General features: G+C 38.8%; 2 protein-coding genes across 4 annotated transcripts, besides 1 other annotated feature; one reads left to right on the top strand and one right to left on the bottom strand.

The window, feature by feature from the left end:
* Positions 1-275: 275 nt before the first annotated feature.
* CG32204 (uncharacterized protein) lies at positions 276-23,895 on the top strand. 2 transcript variants are annotated; one of them, NM_001382060.1, is made up of 8 exons: positions 276-581; positions 13,262-13,556; positions 15,636-15,723; positions 16,164-16,249; positions 18,057-18,164; positions 20,075-20,134; positions 21,539-21,610; positions 21,922-23,895. In NM_001382060.1, exons 2-8 carry the CDS (start codon positions 13,449-13,451, stop codon positions 22,864-22,866), a joined length of 1,467 nt encoding a protein of 488 aa, NP_001369059.1. In that variant the 5' UTR covers positions 276-581; positions 13,262-13,448; the 3' UTR covers positions 22,867-23,895. Both variants share the same exon structure in this region, with proteins under 2 accessions (NP_001369059.1, NP_001097641.1).
* Positions 12,817-12,885: a mobile genetic element.
* CG43049 (uncharacterized protein) lies at positions 20,206-21,224 on the bottom strand. Of its 2 annotated transcripts, none has more exons than NM_001259900.1 (3): positions 20,927-21,224; positions 20,729-20,878; positions 20,206-20,500 (listed from the first exon to the last, which is right to left on the bottom strand). In NM_001259900.1, the coding sequence occupies exons 1-3, from the start codon at positions 21,143-21,145 to the stop codon at positions 20,228-20,230; spliced, it is 642 nt and encodes a 213-aa protein (NP_001246829.1). In that variant the 5' UTR covers positions 21,146-21,224; the 3' UTR covers positions 20,206-20,227. The 2 variants fall into 2 exon arrangements, with proteins under 2 accessions (NP_001246829.1, NP_001246830.1); NM_001259901.1 differs by having other exon boundaries at positions 20,729-20,860; positions 20,927-21,223.
* Positions 23,896-23,963: the final 68 nt, after the last annotated feature.

The raw sequence follows: 23,963 nt of genomic DNA, 5'->3' as shown, positions 1-23,963 counted from the left end.
GTTTTCCGATTTTCCTTATTTTTTTTTTGAACAGGAAGCGTGGAACACAAGCTGCCAAGAATGTGAAATGTTTGTGTTTGACTTTGGCTTCGATATGTTGCACTTAAAACAATTGACGGCAAACAGGGGGAAGGTATCCTGTGATTTGGTCTAAACATGAAAACTGGTCAAAATGTATCTCTTCCGTTCGTTTTCCGACGCTCTCGCCAGAGGAAAGCTCTTCGGGAAAAGCTCCACTCGGATTTTCCTTATAAACGTAGAGCACTGATAAAAACTCGAGCAGTTACCGTTTCGGTCGCGTAACGACAGCAGCAAAATCCGAGAGCTGCGTTCGTCATTAAAGCCAAAACAATCAAAAACAACAAGACCGAATATATGAAAGTAACAGTTCAGAAAACAGACGAAATTCTCACCGCAACTCGCCGGTAAAAAGTGGGAATAAACAAATTGGATATACAATTAATTTTGCGCGGAGAAAAAAACTGAGCGAAGCAAACAGAAAGTGTTTTGTTAGTGCAAAGTGTGAAACTCAAATAAACTTTACAATTGGTGAATTAATAAACCGAAGCTCCACAAATGAGGTAAGTCAAAAGAAGCGTAAAAAGAGCTATAGAAGCTGAGTCAAATTAAAAAACCCCAGAGGAAATGCGCTAATTAGGAAGGTAACAAATGCTGAAAGAAGAAAAAGTTTTAATGTGCCATGAGATAAAATTAAGCAGATGGCAGCTTAAAAGTAAAAGTGGTAGGACCTATAAATGTTCAAGGATTAATCCACAACATATTTACTAAACAAATGCAACAAATAAGCCTAGCTAAATAGTCCTTAGTTTTTTACAGTTTTAATCTAAGGTCTTCAGCAACTGTTATTCACTTCAAAATCACTTTCATTTACTCTTCAAAATATACAAGTGCAAAATACCTTTTCATTTAAAAGTTGATATTCATGCACTTCAGCCCCTAACACTCGTTCAAAATTCTGCGAAGCGTACCGAAATCACATACAGAAATCACTCAAAAAATGTTTTATTTCGTCTGCCTCCATTTCACAAAAAAAAAAACGGTATAAAATCCCAGGGGGAAGTGGCAATTTAACGGCAGTTTGTACCCAGACAACCTTTAAAGCCCTGTTTCGACTGCCTTTAGCCCGCTCCGAAATGGGTCTTTTGAGTTTTGCAGCTACTGTTGGCCTGGTGGAACGTATGGGCTTAAGTTAAGCACGCAGGACCAAGGTTGGGATAAAAAATAAATTTGGAGCACGAAAAGTAAAAGCGATGCTCAAGTGGCACGGCGCTTAACACAAATTAGACGCACTTAATTACGGCCCAAACAGTCGCAGCTAGCGGTCGTAAAATGTATAAAAAATATTATTGGAACCACAACCGAGCCAACATCAGGCAAATATATTTAAGCAGTTCACCAGAGAGAGAGTGGTTTAAGAAGTGGCTGTGGGTCTGCAGGAGGGTACTTTCAATTTCGGGCATTCAGAAGTTGCGGCTTAAAACTCAATTAAACGAATTGGCAAAAATTTAATTACAATTTCAGTTTCCTTTTCGTTTTTAAAGGAGATCACCAAGGACCCTTCGCACAGAAAAAGAGCCAGGGAAAAAGAGGATGGGCGATGCGGAATGGGGCTGAATGGATGCTAGATAGACAAGGCAGCGGGCAAATTGTTTTGCCAGCTGCTGGCAAAGTTCATAAAAAACTAATAGTAATGCAAACTGAAAACAATTAACTGCGTTTATGAGAGGGAAATGACTCAAGCTCGAAATGCTTGGGATTAAAGAGAAACTTTGATAATAAAGCCATCGTCTTATGAAATATATAATTAATATGTATTATTATAAAAACAAACTTTGATTGTCATATTAACTTCAAAGAAAATGTGAATGCAAATTTCACAATTCTATATGCACACTGCCAATCTAAAATCTAAAAGCTAATGGTATTTAATATAAAAAGTTTGAACTTTAGAAAACATACAATAAGAGCTCGTTGAAATGTTCTTGTATCGAAATAAATAGTAGCTAATTACATATTTAAATTTCGAAAACTTACAAGTCTGCCCACCCATATTGGCCAACCAAAGTTTTCCCGCCCGAAGCTCAACCCTTCCGCTAATGCCAACAACTTCGGGAACAACAACAGCCATTTCCTGTTCCTCTGGGCCCCAAGTTAGCCACGTTTTATCTGCCGAACAATAGGCTCATTAGTGGAACAGGCCACACCAACGAAAATGCGCCACGCCTCTTGGGCAAACTTTTCTTAATATCAACGCTGGCTTCCGAAAAAATACATAAAATAATATTTGTGTTGCCAGTAAGTTTTAGGGGCAATTAATTCGGGCGGGGGAAACTTTAATGACCAAAAAAATCCCCAGTGAACTTACGCCATTTGCCATAATTGGAAATGAAAATATTTATTGAATTATTCAGGGTAATGCTCCAGATATTACAAGTTCCGCAATGAATTCGTTTTAAAGAACATTTAATTGAAGACAAGTCTAAAGCTTGAATCTGTTAAAGAAGAGGTTTAAGCACGGGGTCCTTGGGCCGAAAACTTTTCCATCAACTCAAGAGTTGGCCCGTCAATCGCAATTTTCAAGTAGCGACAAAGTAGCGCAGAATGAATATGCAAAATACTTCTTTGGAATAGACTCGACTTTCAGCGCCTGAGAATCCTTGGCATCAACCCCCTGAAACAAGTAATTCCACTTTATTTAAGTTTTTTTCTTTAGCAATAAACCGCTTTCGACCAGAAACGGATGCCAATGCGTTTAAGTTTAGTTCAGTTCTGTTGAGGCTAAGAAAAAAGTGCGCGAAAACTGCATCAGAATGGAAATCTAGAAAAATGCTTTGCAGACTTTCAACTGTACTTTTTCTCTCTGGGGCACTAATAAAAATAGCGTGCAAAAGTTTTGTCTTCTGCACTTCCTTGCACTAAAGTGCAAATCTTTTTCGGAGGGCTCACCGAGTCCTTATGCACTGAAAAGGGATCAATGTGTCCTCGGCAGAAAATCGAAAAGCAAAGTAAATGCACTTCACATTCAATATAACAATATACGAAGTAAATCCAATATAACGCGTTATGATCTCAGAGTAAAGAAGCATAATGTTTTCTCACTTAAGGTGATTTAATAAAGTAGTTTCACTGTTCTTTTTGCCCAAACACAATGCGTTTTAACCACTTCTGAACTTATAAAAACCATAAAAAGAGCACGAACAAAATAACGACCGAAAGTGTCAGGATCTTAATTCTTGACAGCACTTTGTGCACTTAAATTTTCGAAACTCACGCAGTGCTGAGAATGTTGCGCATACGCCGCGTGTGCCCAGCTCAAAACTGACATAGCTCGGCACAAGCAGCAATAAACATAAAAGCCCTGGCGATGAAACACAAAAAACAATAAATAATGAAATAAAAGTCTAGCCAACAAGGCAAAGAGGGCCGTCTGGCGTTCCCCGAATAGAGTCCTCCAAAATTAAGGAAATTAAATATTTACGTATGAAAGCAGTCGGGGAAATTACGCATAGTAAATTATAAAGAGAAAAAAGAATTGCTACCCCAAGAGGAAGTGGAAAGTGGGGGTCGTGCCATATTACCACAGCCCTAAGGCAGAAATTTTGTCCTTGCCATCCACACAATCACCAACACACACTCCAATCACACACACCACGGCCATTAATTTATTTTTATGCCAGGCATAATCTTTTCTGCTTGCGGTATTTTGTTTGTATTCATTTGCATCTTCTACGCAACTCCGTCCCCCCAAAGGAAATGTGTACGTATCATACACCACTCCATCGATAGTGTGCCAAATTTCGCCACGCAAGAAACCACAAACCAGAAAAACAAAGGCCAAGTTAAAAGAAAAGGCCAAAGAAAATCGCACACTTAAAAAAAATCTATTAGCATGTTGCTCACATCTTTTGCACCAAATGCGCTACCAGTTTGAATGACGTACTAACTAACTGATCAAATGATACCAATGGTGTGTTGCTTATCAATATGTTTTCGATTAAAATGAATCGAGATAAGTACAAACTAATGACGATATTGATGGGTCCAAAAAAAAGCTGATAAGTAAGCTGATTCAAACAAACAGTAAGAAGATTAAAAGGATTTCAGAGAGAGGAAATACTTTTGGTTGAACAGAGATGGGCGGCTTGCTTTTCTCTCAGTGCATTAACGAATCCAGTGGAGATGAGAGGAGGAATTGGCGCCCTTAATGATTTGCCTTTGCCCACAAAGAAGCTGGAAGCGAGGGCATGGGACTGAAGGAGTCTGGAGGTGCGGATCTGGAAAGAACCAAAAATCTCCCTCTTGGGCATCCAGCCGAAGCTACCCCGCCATTCCAAGCCCGACTTTCAATATCTCTGTGTATATTTCGGCTTGTGAGCCATTTGAATACGTATGCATACTTAATTTGCCACGGCTTTGCTTCTCGTCCTTGCTCAAAGGGCACGGTGGGAGGGGGTGAAGCGGGAATAGCCGGATACGGCGAATGAATACTACATTATTGATTGGATATTTGTGCGGGAATTTAATAAAATATGCAAATTCCCCTTTTTTTGTGCTCCGCACTCAATCCGGAAGGCGAGACGAGACACTGTGTCAACGATTGAGTGTCCCTTCGTCTGGACAGGATTCGGGAGGACTCAAATGTGGAAGGCGGTGCCAGTTGAAGAGTTTTGGGATTAATTAAGAATCGTTGCTGATTCAAAGAAAAGGTCATGATATGGTCCACTTAGGAAGCAAAGAAAGTTTAATTTCAAGCAAAGCAGATGATATCTTTAACTGAATGAAACCGAAGTAAATGTACTAACCAAAATGCGTTTTTATTTTTTATAAAATGTTTTTTAGCTGAACATTAGGATTTATTAAATTTATTGTAAAAATACACATATATCGAAACCTAATCAAACGAAAAACAACCTAGATTATGCGCAAATTCCACACATATTAAGCTAATGTCGAGTCGAACTTATTTTCCTATGTCTCATTAAGTTTGTGATGGATCGATGACATAGGTTTCGCTGAAACTCCCTGGGATGCGGAAATAATTCAATTTTGTTGCCGAAATTCCAGGAACAGATGCGAAGTATTTCCATTTCAAAGCTGTAAAAATCTAGCCAGACATCTCATCCTGATGCTCGCTCATAAAACAAACCCATTTCTCCGACAAGGTCGTCAAATCAGACGGCGGTCCCGAAGCAAACAGGCAAAAAATACGCCACAATTGTTTCACGGCAACATCAAAAGAAGACGTCAAATAAGCCGAAATGTCTTTAGCAGCCGAAGCAGAATCAAAAAGCCTGGCCAAAAGCAAATAAAACAGCGAGGAAAGAAGGCCAACTTGTTTGACCGCAGGTTGTAATGCCCTTGGACCTTAGAGCCTACCTTTCAAATGTATTAAAATCAGAAATAGCCACCTATTACTTAGATTCACCAAATATGAAAAGTTGAAAAGAAATCAAAATCAAAAAAAAAATCATCTTATTATCATTTTTGACACTAGTATCTCGATTTCAATGAGTCATTGTTCTCAGCTAATTAAAACATTTTTCTGCGTTTTTCAGAATAATTGTAGGCCCTTAGTTGGTATCAAAGTTTACACAACTTCACCACAATGTTACTTTAGTTCTGTGCTGAAAAACAACGAGAGTATTGGGGTATCAAAACATCAAGAAAAGTAGCAATAAAAGCAAAACAGCAACGAGGCTAAAACAGTCAAGTGAACAACACGTGGCCTACATAAAACCAACGAAACTTTGCAGGAACGAACTGAGCAAAGTTTCGGGTAGACGACAATTGCCTGCAGCTGCAATGTCGCTCTTATATATGTATATATATATACATGTATATATATTTATAATGCCAAATCAAATACTCACCCACTTGACTCGACTGCCTCGCACTTAATCAGTCAAATTCTGCGAAGAAAACGGAGCAGCTGGCGGCAGGCAACTTTAATTGGCTTTAGCTCGCACTTGTTCACAACTCACAACGCATAAATTAAAACATAATCCGAATTTATGCAGCTTCGCCGGTGGAAATGGTGAAGAAGCCATCTCATTTTTTGGTCTTATGCTTTTGCAATTAGTCTAAGTGGACTTTAATATGTCAGTTGTGTGCGGACTCAGGGAAAAAGTGCTCCAAGTCATTTTGCGGTTACCGAAAAGTTCCCACAACTCAGCTCAACTGACTAAGCCCAACTTTGCATTTGGTCCCAACAAGTTGAGTGGAGCAGAGGGTAACCACTGGAGGGCAGGAGGGAATGGGACATCAGTTGACAGTTCCATGACGCTGGTGGCCTTGTCATCCTCTAGTTTTGTGGCAATTTTTTTTTTTTTTTTTTTTGACTTTTCTTAGGCCGGGCCCAGAAGTCTGTGATAAACTTTTTGTGTTGTCTTAAAGTTTTTTAAGTTTTTCTTTCACGTTTTTCTGGCTGGCCCAGAAACATAAATTTGCGGCTTAAGTTGGGACTAAATTTGATTTCAAGAGCCAGACGATTTCTATTTGCTTTAATCCAATCCAAAGAATCATAACGAAATTAAATAGAATCGTAGGCAGTTTTTTGAAAAGGATTAGAAAAGTATCATTGCAGAGCGGCTTTGGTGTCTCTACAAGAACGATTTATTAAAACAAAGTGTAATGCGCTTAATCTCGTAAAGATCTTCTTGCGAACCGAGGGACAAATCAAAGTAAGAGCAGCCCATTTCCACAGATCACAGCTAGACCATCAAATTATTATCCCCTACCTGTTGCTTTTAGCAATTTTACTCCGCTGCTTGCCCATTCCCAGCGTGCCCAATTTGTCAGCAATGCCTCCTGCCGTCTTACCTCCAAGCACACAATATGCAAAAAGAAATCCAACGCAACTGCGGCTTATGTACCGTATGCGCAATTTACTAACTCAGACAGGCTGGCTGGTCTAAATGATAGCAATGTGCTCGGCTCGCCGGCAAATTATGCAAATGCTGCTGCTCGAGCGTCGTGGCATATGAGCAAGGCATATTACGCATACGCCGAGTGTTCCATTAAACACTCATGTGGGCGGGGTGAGAAACGGGGTCCAAAAGGCAGGCCTAATCGCAAGAGACCTAAGAAAGTCGAAGGAAAATACTTTTGGCCACATACGTTTGGTTTCTCGAACTAACCATTAAATAGTTTAACTAGCATTAGATAAATCAAACAAAATTATGGCAATACTGGATATTATTAATTTTAATGTATGATAGCTTTGCAAATCAAGCAATTAATTCCAAAATTAAATTTTAATTTGATGATGAATGTGATGGATGCTATCGAATTACGCATGGAATTTCAGATCAAATCAAAATGGCAGGCCTATAATTTTCTATGCCCTTGGCTAAACCCTTCATGGAATTAAGCGTATTTGATTTGTTTATTTATACAGTTAAATCGTTTTTTTTTTTTAATAAATTATGGCATAGGTTTTCCCAATTCTTTTGCGTTAAGGATACATGTACTGCGTTGTTTATTTTGTTTGGCTGCTTGCGAAAATTCAAAAATTGCCGGATTTCCTGTTACTCACACTGTGCGACCTTCAACCTCCGAGGGGAGCAAGTGGAGCTCGTGGGGAAGACTTCCGCCCATATTGCCACACCTCCTAATCGAGTGTGCGTGCGACGGCAAATCGCAAAATGGCAAAATGGCAAAATGGCAAATGGTGAATGGTGAATGGCGAATGGGGAATGGCAACCGGCAATGGAGAGCCGTGTCAGCGATGGCGTCTGTCGACATTGCCAAGTGGTTTCGTTACGCGTTGTTGGCTTCATTTTGTTAACTTTCACTCGTTCGCCGTGTTTACAAATTTAAAAATTTGTTTGCGTTGGCTTGCCCTTGCCGGAGAAATGGAGCCGGTGGAGTTTGTGGGTTCGCCATCATAACTCAGGACTCGCAGGAGTTGTGGGGGACTTTTAAAGAAATTGTTTTTACCGCCACACGGACGGCAGCATTAACCTACTGCACGAGCGATCCTAGAGAGGTGTCGTGACATTGTCTTTACCTCGCCTAATAAATGGTTTCATTTAATCAAAGGTCCTTTATGGAGCACGCATCCCAGGATTTACGGCTGTTTATCTAAGATGACACCAGGCAAACTGGCGGCGAAACTTCCATGACTGTTGATGATCCGAGGTTTTCCGTTGGATAAACTTTTGGCCCTTTTTCGGGATTTTGGCCGTGCGTCTGCGGTTGACATAAATCAGCATTAAAGCTGATGAAAAGTATTTTTGGCTCATCTGTATAATGGGTTCTAGCTCAGGCATTCCTTTTACTGCGGCCTGACTTTTGAGTTCTGTTTTTTTTTTTTTTTTGAAGCAATTAAGTGCATATATTTTGCAAATTAATTGCTCTGCCCTCTGAATATAAAATTGGGTGAGGGAAAAAGTTAACATTTAATTTGTGGTTTATATAATATAATGGGCCCAAGATATGTGTAAATTTCATCTTAATAACACAATAATCTGAACATATTAGATACACTAAACCATTAAGACAGGAATTATCTGCTGAGATGGTTAATAAAATAAATTCTGTAATTACTAAGCACTTTATCTCTGCTTTGCACATCTATCTAAGCTGATAAGCTAGATATTTCATCTTCGTCTTTGTCCTATTTAATTTGCACATATATTTCGGACAAATTCTTCGTATACTCGTATCAAAAATAAGCTAATAACATCAGAAGGAAATAATCAAGGCCATCAGCAACTTTGTCTGGCATTTGGCCAATGTTTGTCCAACTATCTGCGGTTATTTCGGATTTGGCTTTGGGGTCTGGACAATGTTGACCATTCGGGTTTTGTGTTTTGTATTTGAAATTTTTGTTTGCCATTTTAAGGCCGAACTGTAAATGAGATTTTTCTCACATTTGCTTTTCCCATCACTGCGTTCCTTTCTTCTTGTTTGCCTTTCGCCTCTGGCATTCTAATAGTAATTTTATCTAGTACAAAGGCGTGGACGGGGGAAATGGGGTCTTAGCCAGTGATTACAGTCCAGGGTCCGTAAGTCTATAAGTAATAATCAACTTTTGTGGAGGACGGCGAAAAGGTTTCCTATGACAGTTCCTTGTGGAGAGCTGTTGCGCAAGAAAAACAAACAGAAAACTTCAATTACGGGCCACGAAAATGGAGGGAAAATTGAAAGCCGTCTAGAAGGGGAAAATGAAGGCATCTCAATAAATGGAAACTTTCATTTCGAGCCGACAAAGGAAATCTCTTAGTACACGGACAGAAATAGATAAGGGCTTAAGATTCAGCAAAATTATTACTCACGAACAAAACACAAATGTATTAAGAAAGGATCGCAACAAAAATCAAATTTCAACGGGCCTGTGTTAGTATCCTTATTTAATACCAACCATTTTCTCAGCATGTACTGAGATAATTGGTCGTTAGTTGAATAAATATTGCTCTTAAAGTTCTTTCGCAACAAGGCTTAAAAGCAATTCCATTGACTACACAAATCCTTTGGCCAGGAATTTCTTTGCAGGGCAGGATTGCTAAGCCCAAGCATTTCCAATCTGTTTCCATGACCCCACTCTGCTCCTGCTTATCCCAGGCCAACGAAATCCTTTGACATGGCCAGCATGTCCAAATGCTGAAACATTAACTCAACTAAAGAACTTCATTATGTGCCCTGGTGCTAATAAATCTTTTGAGTCGTTCTACCTTTTGACTCCTGCTAGCAACAATGAATCATAATGAGTGCTCCACGCTGGCCAAACAACCGACAAGACAAAGGAGCCCTTGGAAATCAACATTTATACGCCCCCTTGTGCCGGCCAAGAAACACAACCAAGCCAAACCAAACAAAAGTCGGGCCACGAAAGCTAAGCTGTGGCCAAGTCGTAACATTATGGCATGACGGCCAAGTAAGCAATAAGGCGTAGCATAAATTAGCCGAATAAACAGAAATGAAACAAAGGGCGAAAACAACTTTAATGTTTGTTAAGCAAATATTATCCCTGGCGTGGGGGCAGTGGGGCTCCCATTAGAAGTTGCCCCTCCGGTTATGTTATACACGTATTTGCTGCTTTTGCCAAACCCCAAACAACAATGAAAGGTCTTTATGTGACGATTATCTGAACATAACCCAGGCCCAATGTGCAATTAAATGTACCATCCGACATCAGTGGGCGTATAGCCTCCTTTTGCCAAATTTGACACACTGAAATATATGGTCGCGATTTACGGCACAGCTCAAATGAAGCTGAGTCCTTCACTTTTGTATCCTTTTGGGAGGAGATTGCCTATGTGGTAGGTGATAAATAAATATTAAGGTACTTTGAAAATAGATTGGTCACAGAAATAATTCCCATTGATATTTTGTGCGGTATTTAGTTCGAAGTCAACTTTTTCCTCTATGGATTTACTTTAGAACCATAGCTTTTTATAAGCATTAAAAAATTTCAAATGAAAAACTTTTTGTTTACTTAGCTTACAATTTATTTGCTTACTGGAATCCTGCAACAAAAATGCACAGATAAATAATCGTGCATAAATAAAAATGCTAAGTAAACACAATTTTTTTTTGCATACAAAAATGCAAATTTATTTTTATTTAATAAAATACAAAGCTACCCTTTTAGATAAGATAGGCCGGTAAAATACCAGTCAATCTAATTGCGCTGACCAATGAAACGAAAACATATTAAACACTGTAGGCAGCAAACAATCAAATGCCAGAAAGCAAACACACAATCTCTCAATTATTCCTAATTTATTGGGATTTTATGAACAGCATATGGACCGAATGCATGATATCTTTGCCAGCCCCAAAACCCATCGATACCCATCGAATCGCCAACACAGATGGAGATGGTAATGCGCTTAGAGTGGATCCCACAACCGCCAAAGTCATTTCCATGCATATAGGCTCCCCTCAGAGGCTTATGTCCCCAACTATCCCCCCCAATTCCGAATATGGCAAATATATGGAGAACCCTGCCTTTTGCAATGGTGGAAAAAAGGTAAATATGATGTGAGGCGCCTATTGAATGGAATTTGTTGACTGGCGTTCTTTTTTTTATTTATTGAGCGCCTTTCCCCACCACAAAACCTTCAAATCTGTCACAGCAGCTGTCACACATTGCAATTGGAAATTTTACTATTTTTCCTCATGTGTGTGTTTTTTGTGTAGTTATGCAACATTTTTGGTGCCTAGAACGACGTTGCGTGTGTAACGGAATCAATCAAATGCCGATATCGACACAAACAATGCGGCAAACAATGCGAAACAAAAAAAATATATATACGTCGAAACAAAGCCCAAAGTAATGCGATATTTTTTATTGATTTTCATTGAGTCACCCCCCTGTGGAAAAGGGCGGCAAGGGGATTCAGCTTGGGGCACCGATATGAAATGTACTTGATGTTGGCAATATGCGGGCCCACTTGACTTCGAGTCAATGCCTTCGAAATGCAAAATGCCAAATGCTTTTGAGTGCATACTCTGCACTTGGTTTTATAGCAAAATTGAAAGAGCTGATAAGCCCAAAAGAACGAGGTCTCCCAATGCAGCGTAATAAACAAGACAATATAAAAACTATTATAGAAATTTCGAAAGATAATTTTATACCTAAATGTATAAGAAAACTTATGTTCGCCACCTGCCAAACATGATAGGTCCTCATTACTAAACTTTAAATATGAGAAACAAAGGGGTTTATATTCACAATAAACTGCAGGTTATGCAAAGGACTCGATTTTGCCATACATTGTTCTGGCATTGTTATTTGGCCACCAATTTTTGTGTTGGCCTATTTTCTTAGCTTTTTTACTTTCACATGGTCCCGTGTTTGTGTGCAGTTGGTTTCACATTTGTTGCTGATATTTTATGACACTGCAAACATTTTACAATGTGAACTCAGTTTCCACGGGACGAGAGTTCTAGTTGGTACACTTCTGGCTGAGCAAGTGTGTGTGTGTGTGCTATCCATTCAATATGCTCAGCAGAGCATTACATGTTTCTATGGCGCGGTGTCCTTGCGAATCCTTGCCCCTTGACGCCCCTCTGAATGCGTGAATATAAGTGTGTTTACACGCAGTGAAATGCGGGCAAAAGTGAGACTATATTTTTTTTTTATTTTTTGAGGTCAATTGGCACAAAAGGGAACCAGTTTATACACTATCAATCATGATTCTCGCTGCTCGCAGTCTCCCTTAGTAATTAGTTAAGTAGTAACTAATTGAAAACATCTTAGAGATTTGTTTGGCGTTGATTAAGTAAGTTTTCGGACAGCCCATCAAGTGATATTTGTCAAAAAACAGACAATTCCGTGGCATTTGGTGCGTGTATTTTCTTTTTCCATCATTAATTACCCAAAACGCTCCTCGAATGGCTTGAGTTTCTCATGTTTGGCCTGTCAGTTGATTGGACAAGTGAGTGTGAAAAGCTCGCGAGTCTGGCGAGCAAATGCTGAATAACTTAACAAGTTAGAGCAGCAACTTAAAGCAACTTAAGTGGTATTGTACTGGTACACAGAGTGGAAAATTGATAAAAATCGATAGTCAGATGATTGAGAAGATTTGTTTAAGCCGTCATATTTTCTGGCCTTCAAGAAAATGATTCCAACGAAATGCGTAAATAGTTTTGACTCTACAGTTTGCTTACTCTCAGCTTCAAGTTGTTTAAGGTTAATCTGGGATTTAAGAGCCAATCTCAAATGGTATTTATTAAATCATCTTTGGGAACTAAGTAAACTAGTAAGTAATGATTAAGCAAATTTAATTTTTTCTCGAGAAATAGCAAACATAAACCTCCTATTAAAGGACAAGAGATAATGATAGAAAATACTTGTTAATTAGCTAGTGGGAGTGCGAACCGGATATTGCACAATTGTTTTTGGCAAGCGATAAAGATTGACATAAATAATAATAAATTTAAAAACATTAAGCTTAAAAACCAACAATTGATAATCGTTTTCAAAAATCTACTCTTTTTGCACGCTACATTTTCATTTTTTTGTTGCCGACAATTGAGCACAACGTCGGTTGCATTCAATCATGAGATATTTACACTATGACAGTTATTCAAGTTGAAGAAATTGTTCCAAATGTATGCACAAATAAAATAAAATATATGCTCAATGTCGAAGGACGTATGGAAAATGTGTAAATATTGATTGATTTTGGAAAAAAAAGGGAATAAATTGCTGCACGCCATGCCAAAAATGTCCTCACTCACTATACGCAAATGACTTTTAAAGCTTTCAATTTATCTGGCATTTTTTCAGACGAACCACTTTTTAATGGAAGCACCCGGAACGAGGATAATAACCAGCCCGAGGGAACCAGCCTCATCGGCCACATGATCACGGCGATGTTCACGTAATGAAAACGCTGCTCGCAAAATTGTCGTGCCGTCGCTGAGCGGAAAAACTGGCCAGGAAAACGCCAATAATAAAAAATAGGCAACGGAAAATGAAGTCTGTCATTCTATATCCATATGGACCGCTAACCGGCGGCACACGTTGCTGTCGCATGTTGCATGCCAAAAATTTGGCCATAACAAGTGCAATTTACACAATTGTAAGTGTTTGGGGAAATGGGCCGCACCACAGGTCGTATACGCAACGTGGACAAGTATGTAATTTGGTTCTCGTTAGTGGAAAAATGTCAGGTATGAAAGCACAAAATAAAAGCACGAATTAAAACAGGAGCACGAAACCAGTAGTAGTAGTGGTAGTAGTAGTAGCTGGTATAATAGTTGCCTGTTAATTGTGGCACAATTAATAGACAAGTGTCGTTGGCCGGAGTTTTTCTGCAACCGTTCTGAATGTGCCGTGGCGTACTTCAACCACATTATTGTTATGGAGGGCATGAAGGATGAACCACCAGCCGTAAAAATGCCCTTCGAGCGAGGGTAGTTTTATTAGTTTGCGTGGATAACGAAAATGCTAATAGACCTGTGAAAATTTACTTAGATTCCCGTTGAATGAGGATTAATATCTTTCAAGTCACTTAATGTACTTATTTTGAGCATAATCAGCGGAAGCTGATTATCTTCAAGACCTAAACTGTTGAATCCCCATGACTTATGGCATTATCAAACCCTTCTGCTGAAAACAAAAATAAGGTCGAGTACCTCGACTAGCAGATACCCGATACCCAGCTTAAAGGAGTTATTTGCAAGCATAAGCGTGTTGATACAAAATTACCAAAACCTTTTGTATTGATAAGTAAATCGTAGTATCAATTACGATTCATAACATCTTAAAGAACGTCGTTTGTGTCTTTTATACCCTTGTACTTTACAAGTGAGTGGTACAATATCCCAACCACATTGGACCTTGTGAAGCGGATAGCAAGTTGTAGTCGCTTCTTTCATCTCCAGACTGGTGGCATGTATAAATTACAATTACATGATGCTCGTTATGGCTTTTAATTTATGTTAATGGCAAAATCGTGCTTGGTTTTTTCCATATTATTTGGTACACTTCTTGTGAGGACAATGGGTAGCTACAGACAATTACAAGAAGTATAATGCAATGCAACTTGGCGGCAAACAATAGACACACTACTACTACACCCGTTGCAATGCCAGTTACCAACTCGTGGCGAGTAAATTAGTTTTTGTTTAAGCAGAGAACTTAAGTGTCTGGCTTCTGCAATTAGTGCTGTATTTTATGGCAGTTACGGGCACAACCTCGGACGTAACAAGAGAGACTTTCCCCATTACCCCATTTCATCCTTTACAAGGAAGCCCTACGTGTTTAGCATAAACCTGAGTTAAGGGATCGCAGAGTCTTTCCTGGGGTCAGGGGGTTATTACTGGGAGTGCAGTCACGACACATAATGGATGTATCCTAAGAGCACGCCATTTTGCATTTGTTTATCATAGTCCTTGCTTATTCACTGAGCAACGCGACTCTCCCACAGGAATTATCGGTTCTCGAAATTGGTATCTCATTACTTTAGCAATTTCGCAAATACTCAGTACCACAACAATATGTATTCTTAAAGATTCTTTCATGAACTTAATCAGACCTAAAAAAGTTTATTAGGTACAATAAAATCCTATTGAATCTTTATAAAATTACCGTGTACACTCGCTATGGTTTAGTATATAATCAAAAGTTTAATATAAAATTTCTTAATGATTTTATGCAAAGTTCAATTCAAAATCAAAATAACGTTTTCTGTTTTTATTTTATTATTTTACTTTATTTATTATATTTTATACTTATTTTACTATCTGCCTTTAGATCTTCCTTAAATTGTAAGCGATTTTAGTCTTCTACTGCGTCATTAAATGATATAAAAATTTCCAGAACTTGTTACCTTTAACCCGTCCAGTGAAGAGACATCCGAGTCGTAAACATTTTCGCGGATTAATAAGCGAAAAAACCCGATTCAAAGCCTCAGACCCTAAAATCATGTTGGTTTCAGACCCGTTTAAAAGTAAAAACGTGTTTGCAAAATAAAAACGAGACAGATTTGAATTAAAAAAGCAAAGGAAGAGGTGGAGTCAACACATGAGGGTAGATTTTGATGACCCATGAACCATTTTGTATGCGGGTGCACACTGCGTATGCGTGTTATGTGCGCCAAATACATTTTCCATATCTCTGGTGACTCATTCATTAATTTACGCTACGCTTCTTTCAGAATATATCACTCCTAATCGTACTGATATACTCGTGGCGCATAAATGTCAATATGCATAAGTCGGCCGATCTGCAGGATGTCTACTACGGTAAGTTCAAAGTTCTGGCCATTTTGACTGCTAATTAAGCACACAGAAGCTTGTATGTGCCAACACCCAAAGCGGCAATAAAGCCGAAAACTTAAACGACAAGCAGCCACATAATAAATAAGGCCATTTAAATAAATAAATTAAACGGAGATGAGGACGGTGGCAAGTCGCTCACATATTAATAAAGTTGGTTGCTATGAATGCATCACAAGCGCAATATTTATATTAAATTTTAGTGAGATGATAGCTAAGCACTTTAATTTTGATAGATAGATCTAAATTAAAGTTGTGAAATATAACACAAATATGTGTACCATTAAATTTATGAATTATATAAAAGTTTATCGGCATTGTAATATGGTTGTAACTTCAGGAACAAATAGGAATTATGAATTTACTCTTTATTGAACTAAGTTTTAATATACGCTTTTGTTTTGCAGGTGTGCAAATAGCATATTTTGCCATAATCGGCACACAAATGTCCATGATACTGCTGAGCATTGTGTTAATATTTGGAATATGTCGGGTGAGTTTCCTTGTTTAATACATCGTATTTTACAGTATTAGAGGCAATAATGGTCCACCCCAATCCCGCCCATAGATCGAAATACTCAAAATCAAATATCCGCAAATTTGGCGCATTGTGCCTCCCAGAGCCTTTGAGTCAGAAAGTATTTACCCAGCAAACAAAGCGCATTCAAATGTAAATTACTGAAAGCGGTCATACCGCGTTGCTTCCAAAATTCTAATATGATTTTGTTGGGCGCCAAATGCTGTGCATGGGGTACACTCAAAAAATTAGGTTTTAGTGCTACAATTAAAAACAGACATTAATCTTGTAATCGTGTTAGTCATAAAATGTAATCGAGTTCAAATTAAATAAAGAACACAATTTTTCTGGAATGTATAGCTTTACACTTACTAATATATTGCCATAGTAAAATGTTGAACTTTTTTTGTAAAATTTGTGGTATGAAAAGGAACTCCCCTAAATGTGAAAAAGCCAGCATTCCATCGACAGCGGCATGAAAATGTGGACAATTTGTCACACAATTGGCACAGGAATGGGATTAAGTCTGACTGACTCGTCGCGAAACGAGCTGCCAGGACCCTTGAGAAGGATTGCATAGACCGAGTTCAGTTCGGGTACATTTTGTGGAATTTTTTCATTTTGACGCTGACAGACAAAATTGGAACGTGAATTCGACGAAAATGAATGCCATCGTTGGCGCTGCCCAGTGCTAATGAAAATGTAACCAAGTCCGCTAAATGGTTAAATTAATTGCAGCTCGCTAATTGGCGCCCTATTCTTAGACACTTAGGCCAAAAGCCCGCAGCAGATGGCCATTAAATAATGCATAGAGCATTGGTTCTTAATTAGGCTAAACGAGCGTTCGGACAACAAATGTTGGGGGAAAGAGCAAAAGTTTTGGACAACATTGCGGTTGATAGCCAATATAATAGCCAAACAATTCATTATTGGACTCTAAGGACTCTTGCGGCTTGACTTCAAAACACACGCATTAATTTCAGCATTCGAACTCTGCAAATAAATTGGATAATACGGTGAAACTGAAAATGAAGGAAACTTAATGCCTAGGAAATATTGTTTAAAACACTGGATTTTGTTTAATTTTAAGTTGAAAAACGGAATCAATTATCTCTTTTATTATTTAAACATTAAATGCAAATTCAGTGCAATCAACTATACATTATGTAATGAGTATTAAAACATTAACATTTATTTAAAATTATACTTTAATATCTCAAAACGAACATGTATTTTCAAACGAATATTAAATTATACAAAATAAGTACTAAATGAGCAGCTCAATCAACTAAAGTAATAATTAAATAAAACTAGCTTGTAACCATAGTTATACTCATTTCACAAATTCCCTTTACTACAGTTGCTTAAATAGAATGTTCGTTATGGGATTAATTGCATTTTCAAAAATTAGGCAAGCATTATAGCCCATATTAAAATGTAATCCGCTGGTAAAATACATTTTCATGCCCCCACAAAATTACCATGCAAACCGCTGCGGCCAAAAACTGTCAGCTGCACATCAGAAATTCCCAACGTGCTCAGTAAAAATTTTAGCACATTGAAAAAACCCCAAAAAATCCAATCAGGGGTTTCGCCACCGTGGCGAGATAAATTGCACCGCACTCACGCTTTTTTAACACCCACATCCTGGCAAATTTTAGAGTACGGCCATGAAATCAATACCTCCAATTCCATACAGGTACTGGTTTCGGTGGCCCTTTTAGCTTTATTTTCTAATGGCAATATATTTAAGGTGCTTTCCGCTTTTTTCGTCCTTCCACAGGAGAACCCAGGACTAATTGTACCCTGGATAATTGGCTATATAACATTTATGGCCCTGGAAGCTGTCGCCATGGTCTACTCCAATGTCCTGCGCGACCATGTAAATAAGGTGAGTGCTCCTCCATCGTATCCCCGGATAGCCAGGGTGAAATGTTTTTAATGCATATCGAAGACGTTTTCATAGCGCAGTGCTGGGGAGACCATTTGTTTAATGGAAAACATCTCACACAAAGGATTCGGGCCCATCGGGAGGTCCTTGTTGCATAAGCAGACTATCAATTGCGCCGCCGCTCGGCGCACGGCATAAATCAATGGGCTTCAAGTCAGCTAAGGCAAGCAAATAAATTACAAAAAGCCGTCGAGGACAACAAATCAAACCGAATCCGTTACATATGTAAAAAGTTGGCGGCTTCCTCTATGCTAAAATCAAACAAAGGCAAAGGACCCACTGCTGTGGGTTATGGTCGGAAGTTGGCGACAGTTGAATGCATTGCCGGCAAGAGGAATGAATGAACTTTCCAAGTAAATGTAAACAGAAATCCATGTGCAACAGGCTCTGTGCTCGGAATTGAAAGGGGGTAACAAAGGAAACCGGAAACCGACACGGAGACGGAGATGAATAGACAACAGGCCACAGATGTTCGATTTGGGGCAAATGGGAAAGAAAAGGGTTGATTAAAAGTCGAAGGCATCTCTGCTTCGGAGAAATATTAAATTTATCATATGTATGTCGTCTTATCAAAAACAAGTTGAAAATCTTCTTACTTTTATTCCGAGTAAATGTCTTTAATTAGTTATTTAATACTTTATAAAATTTAATTTCTTTGATTCGATTCCATTTCTTTGGTTGTCGTGGAATTAAATTCAGATAATTTATTTCCTCTAATTGGCAACACAAACAATTAACTACAGATTAGTGGTAAAATGCATAGTACTTATAGTACTTTTATGTTTTCCTTTGGTGTACTTGAGTACTTTAATCGAAATTCGAACTCGATCTACTTATGCCACAACCAAAGTGCCTTCCTAAACGAGTGAAGCGCACAAAACCCGGCTAAAAAACAGAAAAGGGGGCATAAACAAGCCCCGCACATAAAAATGCAGAGTCAAACAGACAAACAAGAGCCCACTACACACTCGCACTTAAAACAAGCGACAAAGTCAAAGCGTCGCAGAGGGCGGTGGAAAAGGGGGGCGTGGCGGGAAATCGGGTGAAGGGAGTCGGAAAACTCAAAGACCAACGGCACCCGGGCGCACAGATACAAATGTAGCCGTGTATCTGTGTGGCCATGTGGATCCATTCTATCTGCACATATGCAATGAGTTGGGCATTTTTCTGCACCATTTTCCTTTAGTATTTTACATTTGTCTGTGTCGTGCGGCATTTGTTTTTGTTGTTCGGCTTTTTCTATTGCGAACGTGTTCAGCTTTTCTACGCTTTTCGTTTCGTTTGTTTTTCCGGCTGGCCGGGGGACACGAAAAGTTTTTTCTCCCGGAAAATTGTCACCTCATGCATAATTTATTGCAATCCAGAAGGTACAAATTCATTTTTCTTTGTTACGGAATCACTAAGTTTTTGGATTTTCACTAATTCGTTGTCTACACTTTTTTCTCCAATTTTATAAATCATATGCGCTGGACGTGTACCTTTATGAAGACGTACTGCACAAATTATTCTAAGCTTACCCTTAAAACTCGTTTATTTTCAAACAATTAAAAGTGCCTTAAAGTGGTTTACCACTGAAGGCTTCCACTGAAATTTGAGATTTAATTTATGGCGCTGGCTAAACCGCTTGAATTAATTTAATTCGCTTCTGTTCAAAGTCAAACTTTCCATTTTCACGCTAGAAACTTTCCCTTCACCCTCGCAAATTGCTTTCCAAAACAGAAGGCAGCCAACAAATTTCGCAACTTTATTTTCAGTTGTTTGTTCGACTTTGCGGGCCAACTGCTCGTGGAGAATTAAGATATATTCATAATTGCTGAAATGATATAAATGTTATAATCTTTTAATTTCAGCAATTCGACGCAATGTGCAAGGCCGAGGTGGCATTCTTTATTGCTCGTGCACTGATAAATGTAAGTAAAAATAAGTTAAGTTACTATATTAAAAACCAGAAGAGTGAATGAAATTGTGAATAAATGAAATTCATTTTTAACATATATAATCTTTCAATGGCCTCTTACATATTTGAGCAAAGGATTTATGAATTTCAAGCAGAGCCTTAGGTTTTCTGGAACATCCCTTGCTAAGGCAGTGGTAAATGACCTCATAGCCAGGTAAACTAGACCTATAACCAGCACATATACAATTGCATTTATTGTGGTCCGGGTTCGAAGATCACCCTGGCATCTGAAGTGTCCTTTAATGGTCGCCGCAGTCAACTTGCAAGCAAGTATCCCCAAATGGACGAATAACCAGGGAGCCATGTGATGAGGTGAAACCTAGTGTCAAAAAATTAGAAAACATCTTGAAACTTAAAATTGCATCTATAGAAAGTGAAGAAAACTTCGATCGTAAGAACTTGTGTTTATAGTATACGTTTAGGCATATCTAACAGTTCCAAAGACATTTCTTGTATTGGCGAACTATCTAAGTTTCAGTAGCAAAAAGGTGTGTTAAATGAATATCTAAACTTGGCTGAATCCAAGTTTTGTCACACAACCACTTACCAATAAAGCCGCATACAACAGATGCATCCAGATATTGGCTTGTATAAATGCTCCAGCCATTCTGAGTCTTCTCTTATTTTTTGGATTTTCGAAGCTCCCATCAACCTTATTGGTGAGGATTGACCTCCTAAACTGGGAAAGGCTGTGTATCTAGGGGAAAATCATCTAAAATTAAGTTTCTGAATCTTCGTCACCTACCGCTCCGTATAGACTAAATATGAGGACGAACCAATAATATATAGGATAAGAGGGTATGCCTTCACTCAGGTATTTCGCAAAGCAGCGCCTCACAATCCTGAATTTCCTGGATTCCAATAAACTAAAGAAACCTGATCTATCCCGGCAGGCATCTTCAATCACTTCGTAGGAACTTCCCAGAGAACATAGGCGGTATTTAACTGACATAAGTTTAATCATACTTCAAATTACGCGATCGAAAATCAGTATTCGTAAAAAAGCAATATGTGATCTCACACGAAATTTCGGAAATATTTTGAGCATTGACACGTATTGAAAATTGATACAAAGCAAGGTTTCAGGCTGTACGATGTCTTCCCATTTAGCGTACGCATCAGTCAATAACAATAGGGCCCAATTCCCTTTGCGAACATCCCTCCCATGGCTTAATCGATATGTGTAATAAATAATTTAATTACCAGCTAAGTCCATTAGTCCATTTACGCAGCATAAAAATGTTAGCTCATGTTTTTCTAGGGAAAAAGTGCGAGTGTGTGCGAATGTATCTGCGGAGGGGAATTTTATCTAATGGATATTTATGGTACCCAATTTGTTGCATTCCCTTTTGAACAGGTGCTGGCCATGTGGGGAGTGCTCCGTTTCTACAACTTGGTTCGTTCTGGAATCACATGGCGCGGACCAGAGGTAGGTCATTTAACAAATAAATATGAGTGGACAATATATCAAGTTACAATAATATTTATAATTTAATTACATTTTTTAATGGGTATTTTTATGCAAAGGCATTTAAAATTTATGATTTTTTCCAAGGAGCAATATTTTGCCACTACTTAGTGGAAAATGTTATTAGAATATTATTATGCTATTTAATTTTCCTTTAGTTAATTAAGGTTTTATCGTTCCTAGTAAGGGTATTTATACCAGAAATAAACGAGTCTTAATTCATTAGCGTAATCATTTGATATCCCCTTTCCCTTTAACCATTCTGTCTGCAGGCCAAGACAGCCATCTTTGCGCCGATGTACAAGAGTGTTACTACGAATAAGCCGCACACATACACCTACAGCAAGCGGTCAAGGCGCCGCCATAGCATCGATTCGACTTCCGGCGGATGCTGCGCCATCTTCGACTTTGACTTCGAGTACGACGATGATAACGACGACGACGACGATGAGGCTGCCTATGGCGATGGTCTGGATACGGAGGACGAAGTGGGCTACGACTACGATGATTACTACGATTACTACGACGACGACGAGCTGGCGGAGCAGCAGCACTTGGGGCTGCAACAGGACGATGGTGACTGTAGCATGTTGGGCGCTGGCAGGGCAACCAGATCGCGCTCCAAGCCAAGATCCGCTGTGGTCAAGGTCAAGGGTCAGCGGAGCGGAAGTCGCCGCACCAACAACAACATCCGCAGCGTGCTGATCAACAAGCGGCACAACAAGTACAAAATCGCGCGGCCCCAAACGCAGCTGGAGGTCATCAACGAGTCGGAGAAGAGCGCGGGGAGCGGCAGCGATGAGAATGATTCACTTTTGGTGGCCTATGACAGCAGTTCGTCGCTGGCGTCAGTTTGACATTGGCCGCCATGCAAATCGGGAACCGGAAATGGAAATGCAGCCGTTGGGACAACGGGAAGTGATAGAGCCAGTGGAACAAATAGCGGTGGAAAGTGCCATAACAGCGCCTGCAACTGCAACTGCAATGGCGGCAACAACACCGGAAGCGGAAGTGAAACCGACGACGACGACGGCGATCCTGACGAGAGCCAGCATCTGGAACCTGAGTGGCCGAAGAGCTACCGCCGCGGTGGTCAATGTTGTGGTCAGCGTCAACGCCGACGTCCACTGCGACGCGTCTACTGCGCTGTGAATCTGTCCATCATGGGCCTCCTGGTGGCCGTGGAGATCTACGCCCAGATTGCCATATTCCTGTAGATCAAAACACCTCTCTCTCTCTCTCTCTCTTAATAAAAATGGGTTTTCCCATGGCCAAAATCATATAATATAATTCCAAGCGCCGTTTTTGGTCCACAAGGTACATTACAGTCAACAGAACTTGAAACATACTGTCTCAATGTCAGCAGACACTGCAGCTTTAAATGTAAATAATTTACATACAATATCTTCAAGTAACTAAAACACAGATCTTTTCTCACTCAAGCTACAGCTTTCACAATATTGCGAAAACTCAAATGCTATAATCTATGCCATGGCCATATAAAGTTTTACGTTCTATATAATTTAAAGTAACCAAAAATATAAAGAACAATATCCATAAAAAAAGAACATTTTCTTTTTTTAAGATTTCTGCTAAATCATATTTTAAAAATTTCAAACATTCTAATCAGCTTAAAAACCTTAAGCCTCTTACAAAATGTAACAAATCTAATGTAAATACTTCATAGCAAAATGGTCCGTATTAATAAGAACAATAATAGAAATTAATCTAAATGTGTAAAATTTAAAAGGCGTAGTGCATATCCAGAATTAAATAAATAAACACAATAGCTCTCCAAGAGATACCATTTTTATGTTAATAACCCAGTAATAAGTTAACAGATAAAAGACATTTTATTGCGCAGCCCAAATAAAAGCTTTAAAATAATTAAGCATAATAATAATCGCATGTCTACCCAAAACCAATAAAATAGCCCTAACAAAAGTAACAGAAACAATAAGAGTACATATTAAAGAAAATAAACAATGAAAGATTTAAATGATTGCAAAGTGCTAAGGAAATTACTTTGTAAATACTTCCAGCTATCTCAAGTTGATGTCAGTGACGTACAAAAATTGAAAAAGCAAAATAAACCATATCTATAAATGTTGTATATATAGTAAGTAATCTTAAGTACAGCTGCGCCAAAAAAAAAAGAACACTAGACAGCCAGTTTAAAACTAACCAATAAATGTGAGTTGATGTATACCTTACGATAAAACCATAATAAACCCTTGATATTTGTGAAAAAGTTCAGCGCCTTCATTATTGGGCGATAACCAAACGTGCTGAACACGTGAAAGAGAAAGAAGCT

The sequence above is a fragment of the Drosophila melanogaster genome, chromosome 3L, assembly GCF_000001215.4.
Source record: "Drosophila melanogaster chromosome 3L".
Classification (NCBI taxonomy): Eukaryota; Metazoa; Arthropoda; class Insecta; order Diptera; family Drosophilidae; genus Drosophila; species Drosophila melanogaster.
Note: the sequence above shows the minus strand (reverse complement) of the source record. Positions and strands in the feature narration are given on the sequence as shown.